The 16,055-nt window shown below is 56.8% G+C and overlaps 2 protein-coding genes and 2 long non-coding RNA genes across 5 annotated transcripts in view; 2 read left to right on the forward strand and 2 right to left on the reverse strand.

Annotated features, from left to right (window-relative positions):
- Positions 1 to 5,852, reverse strand: part of ENTPD4 (ectonucleoside triphosphate diphosphohydrolase 4) — a 28,206-nt gene extending 22,354 nt beyond the window's left edge. Inside the window, exons 1-3 of the mRNA XM_068174595.1 lie at positions 5,772 to 5,852; positions 2,189 to 2,295; positions 1,271 to 1,453 (exon numbers count right to left, since the gene is read on the reverse strand). Coding sequence (XP_068030696.1) covers positions 1,271 to 1,453; positions 2,189 to 2,196 — 191 coding nt within the window. The 5' untranslated portion in view covers positions 2,197 to 2,295; positions 5,772 to 5,852. The remainder of the gene's footprint in view (positions 1 to 1,270; positions 1,454 to 2,188; positions 2,296 to 5,771) is intronic.
- Positions 4,572 to 8,700, forward strand: LOC137463258 (tetra-peptide repeat homeobox protein 1-like; the record flags this gene model as incomplete). The annotated part of the gene is made up of 2 exons (XM_068174353.1): positions 4,572 to 5,934; positions 8,567 to 8,700. Coding segments are annotated over 2 exons (1,497 nt in total), but the record flags the coding sequence as incomplete, so codon positions are not given.
- A 4,587-nt stretch (positions 8,701 to 13,287) lies between these two features.
- LOC137463330 (uncharacterized) lies at positions 13,288 to 14,073 on the forward strand. Of its 2 annotated transcripts, none has more exons than XR_010993882.1 (2): positions 13,288 to 13,426; positions 13,716 to 14,073. It is a non-coding gene; the product is annotated as an uncharacterized lncRNA (long non-coding RNA). The 2 variants fall into 2 exon arrangements; XR_010993883.1 differs by having other exon boundaries at positions 13,295 to 13,426; positions 13,713 to 14,073.
- Positions 13,678 to 15,755, reverse strand: LOC137463331 (uncharacterized). Its single transcript, XR_010993884.1, has 2 exons — positions 15,654 to 15,755; positions 13,678 to 14,025 (listed from the first exon to the last, which is right to left on the reverse strand). It is a non-coding gene; the product is annotated as an uncharacterized lncRNA (long non-coding RNA).
- Between the last annotated feature and the right edge of the window lie 300 nt (positions 15,756 to 16,055).

Consider the following 16,055-nt stretch of genomic DNA (forward strand, 5'->3'; position numbering starts at 1 on the left):
CGGGCCCGGTGGGATCAGGAGCAGGGAGCAGAGCATTCCCCATTCCCTGATTACCATGGAATTCTTTCCTCCTTTCCCCCAGACTCCATTCCCTGTTCCCCATGGAATTCCTTCTCCCCTCACCTGTGGAACCTCCTGATGTCCCGGTGCTTGCTGCGGATCAGAACAGAGGGCAGAGCATTCCCCATTCCCTGTTTCCCATGGATTCCCTCCCTCTCACCTGTGGAATCTCCCATTGTCCCGGGCCCGGTGGGATCAGGAGCAGAGCAACATTTCCCCATTCCCCGTTCCCCATGGAATTCTTTCCTCCTTTCCCCCAGACTCCATTCCCTGTTTCCCATGGAATTCCCTCTCCCCTCACCGGTGGAATCTCCCGTTATCCTGGGCCCGGTGGGATCAGGAGCAGAGCATTCCCCATTCCCTGTTTCCCATGGAATTCCGTGCCCTCTCAACTGTGGAATCTCCCGTTGTCCCAGTGCTTGTCACGGATCAGGAACAGGAAGCAGAGCAGCATTTCCCCATTCCCTGATTACCATGGAATTCTTTCCTCCTTTCCCCCAGACTCCATTCCCTGTTTCCCATTGAATTCCCTCTCCCCTCACCTGTGGAACCTCCCGCTGTCCTGGTGCTAGCTGCAGATCAGAACAGCGGGCAGAGCATTCCCCATTCCCTGTTTCCCATGGATTCCCTCCCTCTCACCTGTGGAATCTCCCATTGTCCCGGGCCCAGTGGGATCAGGAGCAGAGCAACATTTCCCCTTTCCCTCTTTCCCATGGAATTCTTTCCTCCTTTCCCCCAGACTCCATTCCCTGTCTCCCATGGAATTCCCTCCCTCTCACCGGTGGAATCTCCCGTTGTCCTGGGCCCGGTGGGATCAAGAGCAGGGAGCAGAGCATTCCCCATTCCCTGTTGCCCATGGAATTCCCTCTCCCCTCACCTCTGGAACCTCCTGCTGTCCCGGTGCTTGCCGCGGACCAGCAGCAGCGAGCAGAGCAGCATTTCCCCAGGCTCCATTCCCTGTTCCCCATGGAATTCCCTCTCCCCTCACCTCTGGAACCTCCCGCTGTCCCGGTGCTTGCCGCGGACCAGCAGCAGCGAGCAGAGCAGCATTTCCCCAGGCTCCATTCCCTGTTCCCCATGGAATTCCCTCTCCCCTCACCTCTGGAACCTCCCGCTGTCCCGGTGCTTGCCGCGGACCAGCAGCAGCGAGCAGAGCCGCATTTCCCCAGGCTCCATTCCCTGTTGCCCATGGAATTCCCTCTCCCCTCACCTCTGGAACCTCCCGCTGTCCCGGTGCTTGCCGCGGACCAGCAGCAGCGAGCAGAGCAGCAGCGCCGCCGCCGCCGCCGCCAGCAGCAGCAGCTGCCGCAGGGACGCGTTCAGGACCCGCGGACACCCCACGGGCGAGAGGCTGAAGTGCCACGAGGCCGGGAGCAGGCAGGAGATGCTGATCCTGGAACCCCAAGGGAGAAACGAGCGGATTGAGTGATGGATTTGGTGCGAAACGCAGGGAAAATTCCTCCCTGGAGGGTGGGGAGGGGCTGGGATGGAATTCCCACTCCTGCCCCATCCCTGGGAGTGGCCTGGGCTGAGGAGGATGGAAGGATCCCATGGGATTTGCTGGGTTTGAGGCTGGAGCTCCTTTTTATCTCCTGGCTTTCCTTCAAAGTCTCAGGAAAATTAAAGCCAGGAAGGAGGGAAAAGCCTGGGTTGGGATTCAGGGAATGGAAATTGGGGGATGATCCTGCAGAAATCTGGGCACTTCCCCAGGGCCTGAAGGGGCTCCAGGAGAGCTGGAGAGGGACTAAGGACAAGGGATGGAGGGACAGGACACAGGGAATGGCTTCCACTGCCAGAGAGCAGGGTTAGGTGGGATATTGGGCAGGAATTCCTGGCTGGGAGGGTGGGGAGGGGCTGGGATGGAATTCCCAGAGCAGCTGGGGCTGCCCCTGGATCCCTGGCAGTGCCCAAGGCCAGGCTGGAGCCCCCTGGGACAGTGGGAGGGGTCCCTGCCATGGCAGGCGTGGGATGATCCTTAAGGCCCCTTCCAACCCAACCCATTCCAGGATTCTGCTCTGGATTGAGAGGACTCAGGACACCATTCCCATGCTGGAATTCCTGATTAGGTTCCCTGTCCTTCCCGCCAAAGCCTTCCCAGTTTATCCCACAGTTCCTCTGGGATCCTTACCTGCCCATTTTGGGATCGGGGCAGCAGCAGGAGCTGTGCAGCCTCAGCCGGTGACCTCGGAGGGCCCAGGGACATCCGACCTCCCCTGAGCCATCCCTGCTCTGCTCCTGAGGGAAAACCAAGGGAGCTGAATCCCTGCAGAGCACAGGGAGATCCCCGAGGAACACCCTGGGATCGGACCCTTCCCTTCCCTTCCCTTCCCTTCCCTTCCCTTCCCTTCCCTTCCCTTCCCTTCCCTTCCCTTCCCTTCCCTTCCCTTCCCTTCCCTTCCCTTCCCTCAGCACCGCTGGGGCTTTCCCGGGTAAGGAGTGCAGGAATCCAAAGGAAAACGGGAATACAGAGGGGATGGAAGCACCGAATCACCTCGGGCACGGTGGGGAGGGGCTGGGCGTGAATTCCCAGAGCGGCTGGGGCTGCCCTGGATCCCTGGCAGTGCCCAAGGCCAGGCTGGAGCAGCCCGGGACAGTGGGAGGTGTGGGGGTGGAAGTGGATGGGATTTCAGGTCCTTCCCACTCAAAGCACTCCGGGATTCTGGGACCCCCGCCAGGATGAAACACCAGCAAAATTCCAGAAGAAACAAGGAAATGCTGGAATTGCACCTCAGGACGCAGCCGGGGCTGAGGGAAGATCCCGGCCCGGGTGCCAGCAGCGCGATGAGCGCGACAGCGAACACCGGGATGGGGGAATGGGATGGGGAAAAACGGGATGGAGAGAACGGGATGGAGAGATTGGGATGGAGGAATCGGGATGAAGGAACAACGGGATGAGGGAAAGGGATGGGGGAACGTGATAGGGGATCGGGATGGAGGGATCGGGATGAGAGAACGGGATGAGGGAACGGGATGAGGGAACGGGATGAGGGAACGGGATGAGGGAAGGGATGAGGGAAGGGATGAGGGAAGGGATGAGGGAAGGGATGAGGGAAGGGGATGAGGGAAGGGGATGAGGGAACGGGATGAGGGAACGGGATGAGGGAAGGGATGAGGGAAGGGGATGAGGGAAGGGGATGAGAGAACGGGATGGAGGGAACGGGATGAGGGAACGGGATGAGGGAAGGGATGAGGGAAGGGGATGGAGGGATTGGGATGAGAAAACGGGATGGAGAGATCGGGATGAGGTAAGAGGATGAGGGAAGGGGATGAGGGAAGGGGATGAGGGAAGGGGATGAGGGAAGGGGATGAGGGAAGGGGATGGAGGGATCGGGATGAGAGAACAGGATGAGGGAAGGGGATGAGGGAACAGGATGAGGGAACGGGATGAGAGAACGGGATGAGAGAATGGGATGAAGGAAGGGGATGAGGGAACGGGATGGAGAGATCGGGATGAGGGAAGGGGATGAGGGAACGGGATGGAGGGATCGGGATGAGGGAAGGGGATGAGGGAACGGGATGGAGGGATCGGGATGAGGGAAGGGGATGAGGGAACGGGATGGAGGGATCGGGATGAGGGAAGGGGATGAGGGAACGGGATGGAGGGATCGGGATGAGGGAAGGGGATGAAGGAACGGGATGGAGGGATCGGGATGAGAGAACGGGATGAGGGAAGGGGATGAGAGAATGGGATGAAGGAAGGGGATGAGGGAACGGGATGGAGGGATCAGGATGAGGGAAGGGGATGAGGGAACGGCATGGAGGGATCGGGATGAGAGAACGGGATGAGGGAAGGGGATGGAGGCAGGGACGGGGAAGGGACGCGGAGCGGAACGAGCTGGTCCAGGCCTCCCGTCCGTCCCCACCGCCAGCATCCCGCAGGGCCCGGCTCGGCTCCCCCAAACCCCGCGGCCCCCCGGCGACGCCATTCCCGATCCCATTCCCGATCCCGGTCCTATTCTCGGTCCCGGTCTCGGCCCCATTCCCGATCCTGATCCCGATCCCAGTCCCGGCCCCATTCCCGATCCCGGTCCCATTCCCATTCCGGGAATGGGTATGGTCCCATTCCGGGTCCCGGTCTCGGCCCCATTCCCAATCCTGATCCCGATCCTGGTCCCATTCCCGGTCTCGGCCCCATTCCCGATCCCGGTCCCATTCTCGGTCCCGGTCCCATTCCGGGTCCCGGTCTCGGCCCCATTCCCTATCCTGATCCCGATCCCAGTCCCGGCCCCATTCCCGATCCCGGTCCCATTCTCGGTCCCGGTCCCATTCCGGGTCCCGGTCTCGGCCCCATTCCCGATCCTGATCCCGATCCCGATCCCAGTCCCAGCCCCATTCCCGATCCCGGTCCCATTCCCGATCCCGGTCCCATTCCCGATCCCGGCCCCATTCCCGATCCCGGTCCTATTCTCGGTCCCGGTCCCATTGCGGGTCCCGATCCCGGTCCCATTCCCGATCCCGGCCCCATTCCCGATCCCGGTCCCATTCCCGATCCCGGTCCCATTCTCGGTCCCGGTCCCATTCCCGTTTCCGATTCCATTCTCGGTCCCGGTCCCATTGCGGGTCCCGATCCCGGCCCCATTCCCGGTCCCAGTCCCATTCTCGGTCCCGGTCCCATTCCCGATCCCGGTCCTATTCTCGGTCCCGGTCCCATTGCGGGTCCCGGTCTCGGTCCCATTCCCGGTCCCATTCTCATTCCCGTTTCCGATTCCATTCTCGGTCCCGGTCCCATTGCGGGTCCCGATCCCGGTCCCATTCCCGGTCCCAGTGCCATTCTCGGTCCCGGTCCCATTCCCGATCCCGGTCCCATTCTCGGTCCCGGTCCCATTGCGGGTCCCGATCCCGGTCCCATTCCCGATCCCGGTCCCATTCCCGATCCCGGTCTCATTGCTGGTCCCGATCCCGGTCCCATTCCCGGTCCCAGTCCCATTCTCGGTCCCGGTCCCATTGCGGGTCCCGATCCCGGCCCCATTCCCGGTCCCAGTCCCATTCTCGGTCCCGGTCCCATTCTCGGTCCCGGTCCCATTCCCAATCCCGGTCCCATTCTCGGTCCCGGTCCCATTCCCGGTCCCGGTCCCATTCCCGATCCCGGTCCCATTGCGGGTCCCGATCCCGGCCCCATTCCCGGTCCCAGTCCCATTCTCGGTCCCGGTCCCATTCCCGATCCCGGTCCTATTCTCGGTCCCGGTCCCATTGCGGGTCCCGGTCTCGGTCCCATTCCCGGTCCCATTCTCATTCCCGTTTCCGATTCCATTCTCGGTCCCGGTCCCATTGCGGGTCCCGATCCCGGTCCCATTCCCGGTCCCAGTGCCATTCTCGGTCCCGGTCCCATTCCCGATCCCGGTCCCATTCTCGGTCCCGGTCCCATTGCGGGTCCCGATCCCGGTCCCATTCCCGATCCCGGTCCCATTCCCGATCCCGGTCTCATTGCTGGTCCCGATCCCGGTCCCATTCCCGGTCCCAGTCCCATTCTCGGTCCCGGTCCCATTGCGGGTCCCGATCCCGGCCCCATTCCCGGTCCCAGTCCCATTCTCGGTCCCGGTCCCATTCTCGGTCCCGGTCCCATTCCCAATCCCGGTCCCATTCTCGGTCCCGGTCCCATTCCCGGTCCCGGTCCCATTCCCGATCCCGGTCCCATTGCGGGTCCCGATCCCGGCCCCATTCCCGGTCCCGGTCCCATTCTCGGTCCCGGTCCATTCCCATTCCCACTTCACCTCCCGGGCCGCCCCATGGCAACCGGCCCCACGCCACTTCCGGGTGCGCCGCCGGACGTGACGCAGAGCGTGCTGACGTCACGGCGGGGCCGAGAAGGGATTCCCCGGGGGCGTGGCTTTGTGGGCGTGGTCAGTGCGGAGGGGGCGTGGCCAGGAGGAGCCGGTAAAACCAGCCAAAAATCGCTATAAAAACAGCGCCTAACGGCAGAAATAGGAATTTATGGCGATAAATATGCCAAAATTGAGAAACATATAAAGTGTATAGCTATTACTGTGTCAGTATTTTGAGATATATAAAACTTACTGCTAAAAACGTGACTATATTTTGAAATATATTAAATGTATGGCTACAAATGTGTTAATATTTTGAAATGTATAAAATTTATACTTATAAATGCGTCAATATTTTGAAATATATAAAATTTATGGCTATAAATATGCCAAATTTGAGAAATATATAAAATGTATAGCTATTACTGTGTCAATATTTTGAAAAAAACTCATACATGTGCCAATATTTTCGACTATATTCAATTTATAGCTATGAATGTGCCAGTATTTCGAAATGTTTAAAATTTATCGCTATAAATGCGCCAATATTTTGGAATAAATTCAATTTACAGCTATCACTCTGCCAATATTTTCAATTATATGATTATAAATATCCAGTGGTTGGGGCAGCTCTAACAAATATCTCAATATTTACGATATAAAGAATAAATATATTAATTTTTATTTTAAGAAAACAAGGAAGGGGAGGAAATTCCATGGGAAAAGGGGAATTCTCCTGTGTTTTGCCACTGAGCGGCAGCACCGCCTGTGCCTCTGGAGAAATGGGAAAGTTTCTCCCGGCCAGGATGAGGTGGAAATAAAGGAAATAAAGTCGGGGATTTGCAGGGTGGAATCCATCCCGAGAGGGGATTTGGGGTGAGAAATTATCCCCAGGGGAGAGGAGGGAATGAGGGAAGGGAAAAAGGAATAAGGGAAGGGGGAAAAGAATAAGGAAAGAGGGAAAGAATAAGGGAAAAGGAAGGGAAAAGGGAACGGAATAAGGGAAAAAGGAAAAGGAAAGGGGAAAGGAAAGTTGAAAAGAGAAGGGAAAGGGGAACAGAATAAGGAATAAGGAAAGGAAAAAGAAAAGGAATCATGAAAAGGGGAAAGAATAAGGAAAAGAAAAGAGAGGGGAAAGGAAAAACAGAAGGATGAAGGGGAAAGGAATAAGGAGAAGAAAGGGGAAAGGAAAAGGAAAAACAGAAGGAAAAACAGAAGTAAAAGGGAACGGAATAAGGAAAAGAAAAAGAAAAGGAATAAGGGAAAGGGAAAGGGATAAGGAAAAGAAAAGGGAAGGGGAAAGGAAAAAGGAAAGGGGAAAAGAGAAGGGAGCAGGGAATGGAATAAGGAAAGAAAAAATAAAAGGAATAAGGAAAGGAGAAAGGAATAAGGATAAGAAGAAGGAAAAAGGAAAGGGGAGAGGAATAAGGAAAGGCAAAAGGAAAGTAGAAAAGAGAAGGGAACGGGGAATGGAATAACGAAAGGAAAAAGAAAAGGAATAAGGAAAGGAAAAGGAATAAGGAAAGGGGAAAGAAAGGAAAAAGGGAAAGGCAGAGGTTTCTCTGGGAGTGCTGCCCAGGCGCGGCTGAGGCCGGGATGGGGATCAGAAATCCCGGGATGGGGATCAGAAATCCCGGGCTGGGGATCAGAAATCCCGGGCTGGGGATCAGAAATCCCGGGCTGGGGGTCAGAAATCCCGGGATGGGGATCAGAAATCCCGGGATGAGGATCAGAAATCCCGGGATGGGGTCAGAAATCCCGGGATGGGGATCAGAAATCCCGGGATGGGGATCAGAAATCCCGGGATGGGGATCAGAAATCTCGGGATGGGGATCAGAAATCCCGGGCTGGGGGTCAGAAATCCCGGGCTGGAGATGAGAAATCCCGGGATGGAGATGAGAAATCCCGGGGTGGAGGTCAGAAATCCCGGGATGGGGGTCAGAAATCCCGGGGTGGAGGTCAGAAATCCCGGGTGGAGGTCAGAAATCGCGGGCTGGGGGTCAGAAATCCCGGGATGGAGATGAGAAATCCCGGGGTGGAGGTCAGAAATCCCGGGCTGGGGGTCAGAAATCCCGGGGAAAGGGAGGAGTGCAGAGGAGCTGCTGCAGCCCGGCGGGCAGAGCCTGCGGGCGACACGGCACGGAGGCTGCCCGCGCTCCCAGGGACGGGGTGGAAAAGCCCGATTTGGGATTCAGGGGATGGAAACCTGCGGGATGTTGGGAATGATTCCATTCAGAGGCACTAAACCATCCCGCCGGCTGGAATCCTGCTGGAATCCCGCCTTGGAGCGCGGCAGGAAGAGTTTTCCAAGCATCCAAATCCCCCTCAGCGCAATTTGGGAGAAGCCGGGGCCAATCCGTGCTGGGGACCACCGGGATGGAGGAGCAGCGTTTGGGAACTGGGATTTCTCCAAGGAGGAATCACCCCTGGGACGGGGCCAGGTCACTCCTGTGCCCCTCAAGGTGTGGGGTGGGTGGGGGTCCCTCTCTCGGGGCCGGGAGCGCCGATAGGAGCGGCCGGGGCCGGCGCTGCTGCTGGGGGCAGCGGCCGGGGCTGCAGGGGATGCGGCTGGGAAGGGCTCCCAGAGGGATTTTCCTCCCGGCATTTCTGCGTTTGTTCGTTTAGACGTTCCCGTTTCAAAGCTGGAGGGGGTGGCCCTGTTAAAAAAAGAGGTTCGAACGGTTGTAAAATAGCTGATAGCTGTTAAGCTCGCTCTGTTAGTCTGGTTATTATCGGGTTTACAGGGGCGGTTGTCAGAAATACGGTACTCGACGTACCGTACTACACCGAAGTAAAGCGCACCACCCCCAGCCAAACGAGCCGGCCCGCACAGAACTGCAACGGGCCGATCAAGCGCCTTAAACCTTCATGCAAATGAAGGATCCAAAAAGAAACCGATCCAAAGGGACACAAAACAGGCTAAAAAGGGGCATCTGACCCAGTGAAACTGTGCTGCTCCACCTGGAACGTAGGGGACATCGCTGCTCAGGAGACCCAGCGCCGGCGCTGCAGCATCCGCGACGGGAACGCTCCTGCTCGGCCCGCGGGCCCCCTTGCTTTAGGCATTTCTTTTATTATAATAAATGCTGAAATCACTTCTAGTGCCGGGAGCGTGGTCCCGTTTTTAACAGCCCGAGCTCCCGAAGCTGCGCTGGCTTTGGGGTGAATAAAAGGGATTTTTTCTCTGCTTGTGCTCTGGCAGAAGGCTCAGAGTGCATCAGAGGCCTCATTCCAGCCTTTTCTCTTCACTGTTTTTAATCCCATTTTAAACGCGTTTATTTGCCCTGAAGTGGTGAAACCCATCAGAATTGACCAGCGTGACCGAGGCCATGCGAGGGGTCAGGGCAGAACAGGATCCTGGAATGGTTTGGGTTGGAAGGAGCTTAAAGCCAATCCTGACAGCTCCCACTGTCCCAGGCTGCTCCAAGCCCTGTCCAGCCTGGCCTTGGACTTTGCCAGGGATCCAGGGGCAGCCGCAGCTTCTCTGGGAATTCCATCCCAGCCCCTCAATCGTCCCAGCCAGGAATTCCTTCCCAACATCCCTCTGGCAGTGGGAAGCCTTTCCCTGTGTCCCATCCCTCCATCCTTTGTCCCAAGTCCCTCTCCAGCTCTCCTGGAGCTCCTTTAGGCTCTGGGGAAGTGCCCTGAGATCTCCCCAGACTTTTCCCTTTCCCCTTCCCTTCCCTTCCCTTCCCTTCCCTTCCCTTCCCTTCCCTTCCCTTCCCTTCCCTTCCCTTCCCTTCCCTTCCCTTCCCTTCCCTTCCCTTCCCTTCCCTTCCCTTCCCTTCATCCCAAGCCAGGCTTTTCCCCTCCTTTCTGGCTCTAATTTTGCTGAGTGCTGGAAATAAAGCCAGGACAAACCAAGGAGCTCCAGCCCCGAGGGCTCCTCGCAGCCTCCTCTGCCCGGTGCCACCGGTCCCTCCCGAAATCACCTCCAGCTGCGCCCTCCCATTGTTCCCCCAGGGCTCCAAACCAGAAAGGCGAGTTGGGAAAAGAAAAAAAAAAAACCAAAACAACAAACCAACAACTTCGGTGCAGGAAATAATCCCAAAGGAGCTTTAATTACACACGGCGGGCTCTGCCTCTCCCTGCGCCCGCTCGGGGAGGGGGAATTAGGTCAGGTTATGTGAGCACTGAAAGGAAATTCCGGGAGTCACACCTTAAACTCAGGGGGGCTGGAGCTCCCTGCCTGGCTCGGGGGAAGATCCAGCGCTGCCTTTTCCCATCTTGGGATGGTTTGGGCTGGAATAACCCCCTGGAGAACCAGCAGGGCTCGGTTCTTTCTGATTTCTTTGCTGGTGACGCTGTGGTGACGTTACACAAAATCCCGGCTGTGAAACCGATCCCTCGGTGACTCAGGCAAAAAGGAGAAAGTTCAGGAATGTGGTTAAAGCTGGGAATGATCCTGCTCTGCCTGCACGGTCAAATTGTTTCCTTCTGATGGGCTCCACCACTTTTTGGGGCAAAGAACCCCATTAATCCCTGCTCTGAGCTTGTAGCAGAGCAGGAATTCCCGTTTTCCATGATTTTCCAGCACCAATCCCAACACCAGCAGCCACATTCCAGAGTCCACACCTTTCCCTCAAAGCTGCACAAAGTCAGAGGGGCTGGAGCTCCCTGCCTGGCTCTGGTGGAGCTCCAGCACTGCTTTTTCCCATTTTGGGATGGTTTGGGGCTGGAATAACCCCCTGGAGAACCAGCAGGGCTCAATTCTCTCCAATTTTCTTTGCTGGTGATTCTGCCTCTGGTGAGAAAGTTCAGGGAATGTGGTTAAAGCTGGGAATGATCCTGCTCTGCCTACACGTTCAAATTGTTTCATTCTGATGGGCTCCACCACTTTTTTTGGGGGCTAAAAAGTGCATTAATCCCTACCCTGAGCTGGTAGCAGAGCAGGAATTCCTGTTTTCTGTGATTTTCCAGCATTGATCCCAACAGCAGCACCTCATGGAAGCTTCAGACCAGGGGCTGCTGCTTCCAAAGTGGGTCAGGTCACCCCGAAGACAAAACAGAATTGTTTGTTTGTATTCCTGGAGTTTGCAAATGTGAAGATAAAAAATTAACTGGGACACGTCAGGTTTCCAAGCAGATGAATCTCCCTGTGGCCCTCCATTCCCAGGAGAATCCAGGCTGGAATCCAGGGATCTCCTGAGGCTGGCACTGCCTTGGAGCTCAGGATGGGGCTGGGAAAGAGGTGCAGACTCGGAGTTAAATTTGTATTTTGGGGCATTTTGGGTGTTTCTAAGGAAGGATGGGGCTGAGATGTGGTGGGAGAGGGCTGGTCCACGTCCTGTGGGATGGGGAATTGATTCCCACATGGAACCTGTCTTTCCGATGAGGATCTGGCACCCAAACGTGCTAAAAAAAGCTGTGAGGACATAAAATTCCAGCTGGCTGTGCTGCAAATAAGATTAAAAACAAATCAACCATTTATATTTGCTCTGATCCCTCTTATAAAACCTTTATAAAATGCCATAAACTGGGGCCTTTTCCTTTCCACATTAAAAATCATGGAATGGTTTGGGTTGGGAAAGACATTAAAATCATCCATGGGCAGGGTTCCACTATCCCAGGGTGCTCCAAGATGTCCTTGGACAATTCCAGGGATGGAGCAGCCACAGCTCCTCTGGGAATTCCATGCCAGGGAAGAAAACTACTAATATCTGATGCTGAACACGCCAATTTTTAAATTTTTTAAAATATTTTTTTTAACAAAATAACTTCGAGTTTGCTGCTCCGTGGCTTTGGCAGCGGCCGGGGCAGCCCTGTGCTGGTGGTGGGAAGGATAAACCCTCCGAGCCAGGTGGAGCTCAGCTGTTAGAGAAGCTGGAGATTTGCACAGTGAAAAAAATGTAAATACAAACCCCTGGATGCAGGAGATAAACCCCAGTTTGGGTGCCCACCTCCCAGCTGGGCACTGCTGCCTTATCAACCTGGCTGCAGCTTCTGGGGCTGGCACCTCCTGCGTGGCGAGGGCTTGGATAAGGAGCTCCAGGTTCTCCTTATCAGCTGGGAGGTGCTGCAGGGGCTGTGGGTGCAGCCCCAGCCCACCAGGAGCCCTCCACTGCCTGCTGATTCCTCCTTTCTCCTGGGATTCCTGGCACTGGGCTCTGCTCCTGCTGTCCCCCAGCTGCTCCGGGCTGCAGCAGGGAGGTGCTGGGCCCGCCTTGGGTCTGGGGATGATTCCTGCATTTATTTGGCTGCTGGCACAGGGGGAATGAGGGTGAACTTTGGGGATTCTGCTGCGACTTGCTGGGGTGTGGATCATAAAGTTGTGGATTCATGGAATGGTTTGGGTTGGAAGGAGTTTAGAGCCCATCCAGTGCCACCCCTGCCATGGCAGGAACACATCCCACTGTCCCGGGCTGCTCCAGCCTGGCCTTGGGCACTGCCAGGGATCCGGGGGCAGCCACAGCTGCTCTGGGAATTCCATCCCAGCCCGTCCCCACCCTCCCAGGCAGGAATTCCTTCCCAATCCCCCACCTAACCCTGCTCTCTGGCAGTGGAAGTCATTCCCTGGGTCCTGGCACTCAGGCTCTCCTGCCCAGCAAATTCCCAGGGCTGTTCCTGAAGCACCTGCAGAGGGATGGGAAAACAAAACCCTGGAATGGTTTGGGTGGGAAGGGACCTTAACTCCCACCCAGTGCCACCCCTGGGACCCCTCTCACTATCCCAGGTCACTCCAAGCCCATCCAACGTGGTCCTGGACACTCCCAGGCTGAGGCTGCTGCAGCCCAAACGTGGTTTTAGCTCTGCCTTTCCCTGTTTCCCTGCTCCCATTGAATCTGGGGCTCGTGGAGCACCCAGGGACCCCCAAGCCTGGGGAGCTCCAGGATGGGATGCAGGGAGCAGAGGGTGGGAAGGGCGGAGCGAGGGAATCCTGCCCAAGCCTGGTCTCAAAGGGAGCTTTTTCAGGGAAGCTGAGATCCTTTTGCCCAGGGATGGCAGAAATCACCCCAGAAATCCACCCCAGGCTGCTCCTTTTCCTGCTGCTGGCCACAACCTATGCATATGATGTGAATCTTCTATCAAACTTTAAACATTTTCTAGAAATTTGTTTCCCACACCTGTCTGCCCCATTTCCCGGGCAGAAATCATGGCTAATCCCATCCATTCCATCCCCAGGAACTCAGGGAAACCCCTCAGGCTGAGCCCCTGCTGTGGCACCTGAGCTTTGGAGCAGAAGGATTCTTCATGGCACCGCTCCAGGGTTAAAATATAACCTGGAAGCAGAATTCCAGCCAGCCCCAGGTCATTATCAGGGAGCAACACCTGAGAGAGCAGGAGAAAGCGCTCATTAAGGTGACTCTAATTCCCCTTCCCTGCCCTGCCAGAGGCACGGCAAGGAGATTAAAGTTCTTGCTCAAGGAGAGGAAAACCTCGATAAACCCTGTGGAGCAATCCTGGGAAATGTGTCCCTGCCAGTTTTATTTCCTTGGATCACAGAAAGGGAAGTTCCTGTACCCGGTGTGGTCTGGGGATCACGGTTCCTGCTGGAATTACGGGTGTGGATGTGGCTCTCCAGCTTTAAATGTCATTTCATGTGGAAAACACAGTGCCAAAGCCTGCCAGCAGCACAGGTTTGGTCTCTCTCCAAGGAAAGAAAGGTGTGATAATCCCGTGGCTTCTCCCAGAGGACAAGAAGGGGAGATTTAAGCAATTCCTGGGTTAAATTCTGTGTTGTGGAAGGGTGTTATGCTCTCAGCTTTGCACAGGTTGAGTTTCCCGGTCTCAGGGATGGGGGGTGGCTGGGACAGCAGCTGGCTGTCACCTCCAGCTCTCCCACATCCTGGAGAAGTGTTTTGCCAAGTGCAGGAAATGCTGCCAGGTCCCCAAAATCAATCAAGAGTGAGTCCCATGCGTGACAATGTCATTTATTGTTATTTTCTCCAGCAGCTGCGTGTTCCCACGGGGAACAGAGAATTCCCAGCACAAGTAAGGCAAGGAGGAAGGAGAACAGCTCGTGCTGCCCCCAGCACCTCTCCAGGTACCCAGGATGTGACCACACCTGGATTTTCTCACCTCGTGTGTGCTCATTTCCAAACCCAACGCTTTATTTCCCTGCTTTTTCCAGGCTCTGAGGATGGTTTTCCTCCTTCCCAAGTCTCCACATGGCAATAAATTGCCCTGCAGTATCATGGGAATGATCCCTTGATTTGAGTTCATGCAACACCTCCTTCCCTGCAAGGTCGAATTCCAAATAATCCTTTAGAGAGGAACGAAATAAAAGTCAGGGCTGCTCCCTGGGCCACAAAGACTTTGCCTCCTTCTCCTGGAGAGCACCAAATTCACCCGGCTTGGGGCGGTTTCGTGGTGGAATCATGGAAAACATGAAGGGAGAGAAGCGTTTTTGGGGAGCAGGGACACGAGGGGAGCTCGTTCCTCCCCCACACAGGGAGTGGGATGTGCAGGGAGGGATGGGGATGCTGTGGATCCCTTCTTCTCAAAAGAAAGGAACGCAGGAAGTTTTCCCAAGCCCTTCCACACGAGGTTTTTTCCCCCACAGCGAGGGCAGGGGAGTGGCTGTGGCTCCACAGGAGGGGACAGGGGACTGTGTGCACAGAGACACCCCCAGGACTCCCCACAAAACCCCAAATAAAGCCTGTTCTGGGCAGCTCCCCTGCATCAGCAGCACAGGAGCTGAGCGCAGCCCCCTTGTGCTGCTTCGGGGACAATTTGGGGCTGATCTGGGGACAATTTGGGGCTGATCTGGGGACAAATTGGGGCTGATCTGGGGACAAGTTGGGGCTGCTTCGGGGACAATTTGGGGCTGATCTAGGCACAGTTTGGGACTGATCTGGGGACAATTTGGGGCTGATCTGGGGACAAGTTGGGGCTGATCTGGGGACAGTTTGGGGCTGATCTGGGGACAAGTTGGGGCTGATCTGGGGACAAATTGGGGCTGATCTGGGCACAAATTGGGGCTGATCTGGGCACAGTTTGGGGCTGATCTGGGGACAAATTGGGGCTGATCTGGGCACAGTTTGGGGCTGATCTGGGGACAAATTGGGGCTGATCTGGGCACAGTTTGGGGCTGATCTGGGGACAAATTGGGGCTGATCTGGGCACAGTTTGGGGCTGATGTGGGCACAGTTTGGGGCTGCTTCGGTGACAATTTGGGGCTGGTTTGGCATCAGTTTGGGGCTGGTTTGGGGACAGTTTAGGGCTGGTTTGGGGTCAGTTTGGGGCTGCTCTGGGGACAAGTTGGGGCTGCACTGGGGACAGTTTGGGGCTGGTTTGGGGACAATTTAGGGCTGGTTTGGGGTCAGTTTGGGGCTGATCTGGGGACAATTTGGGGCTGCTTTGGGCACAAGTTGGGGCTGGTTTGGGTTCAGTTTGGGGCTGATCTGGGGACAATTTGGGGCTGGTTTGGCATCAGTTTGGGGCTGGTTTGGGGACAATTTAGGGCTGCATTGGGGACAGTTTGGGGCTGGTTTGGCGTCAGTTTGGGGCTGCTTCGGGAACATTTTAGGGCTGCTTTGGGGACAATTCGGGGCTGCTCTGGGGACAATTTGGGGCTGCTTCAGGGACCCTGCAGGGAAAACAGCCCCTTTGCCCATGGAATCTCCATCTCCAGGTGTGACCGCAGCTTGCCCTGCTTCACCGGGGGTGACAGCAGGGGGCACACCTTGCGCAAGGGGCGACTGCGAGCTTTGAGGGGCGCACCCGTTCTCCCCGGGGGCCGCGGGACACGCGGAGGTGACACCCCGGGAGTCCCAGCCGTGCCACCATCCAGCAGCGACTAAAAACCCCTCCGGCAACAGCAACTGCTAAATCTCCCCTTTCTTCCCCCCACCAGCTTTCCCCGTGGCATAAACCGCGGGGTGAGCACACCTGTCCTCCCTCAGGCACACACCCGCCGCCGCCTGGCCCGCTGCGCACGGTGCTCGCCGCTCCCGGTGACACTTACGAGCCGCCCGGCCGCGTCCCCCTCAGCGGCGGCGCCACAGCGCACCCTCCCCTCACGGCTACGCCCCGCCCATCCGCCACCACGGCCAATCACGGCCCCCCCCGCCTCCCGCTTCTCGCCTTCCATTGGTTAATATCCTTGCCAATCAACTTTCCCGCCCGGCGATGTCACGAATGCGCGCCGCGCTGATTGGTGAGGCCGGGATGGGCGTGGCGAGCGCGGCTTTAAAGGAGGTTGGGCGGCGCGCGGTGCCAGTGCCACCCCCCCCAGCCCCGGCCCCCCGGTCCCGGTGTCCCCGGTCCCGGTGTCCCCGGTCCCGGTGTCCC

The sequence above is a fragment of the Anomalospiza imberbis genome, chromosome 28 (genome assembly GCF_031753505.1).
Source record: "Anomalospiza imberbis isolate Cuckoo-Finch-1a 21T00152 chromosome 28, ASM3175350v1, whole genome shotgun sequence".
NCBI classification, from domain to species: Eukaryota; Metazoa; Chordata; class Aves; order Passeriformes; family Viduidae; genus Anomalospiza; species Anomalospiza imberbis.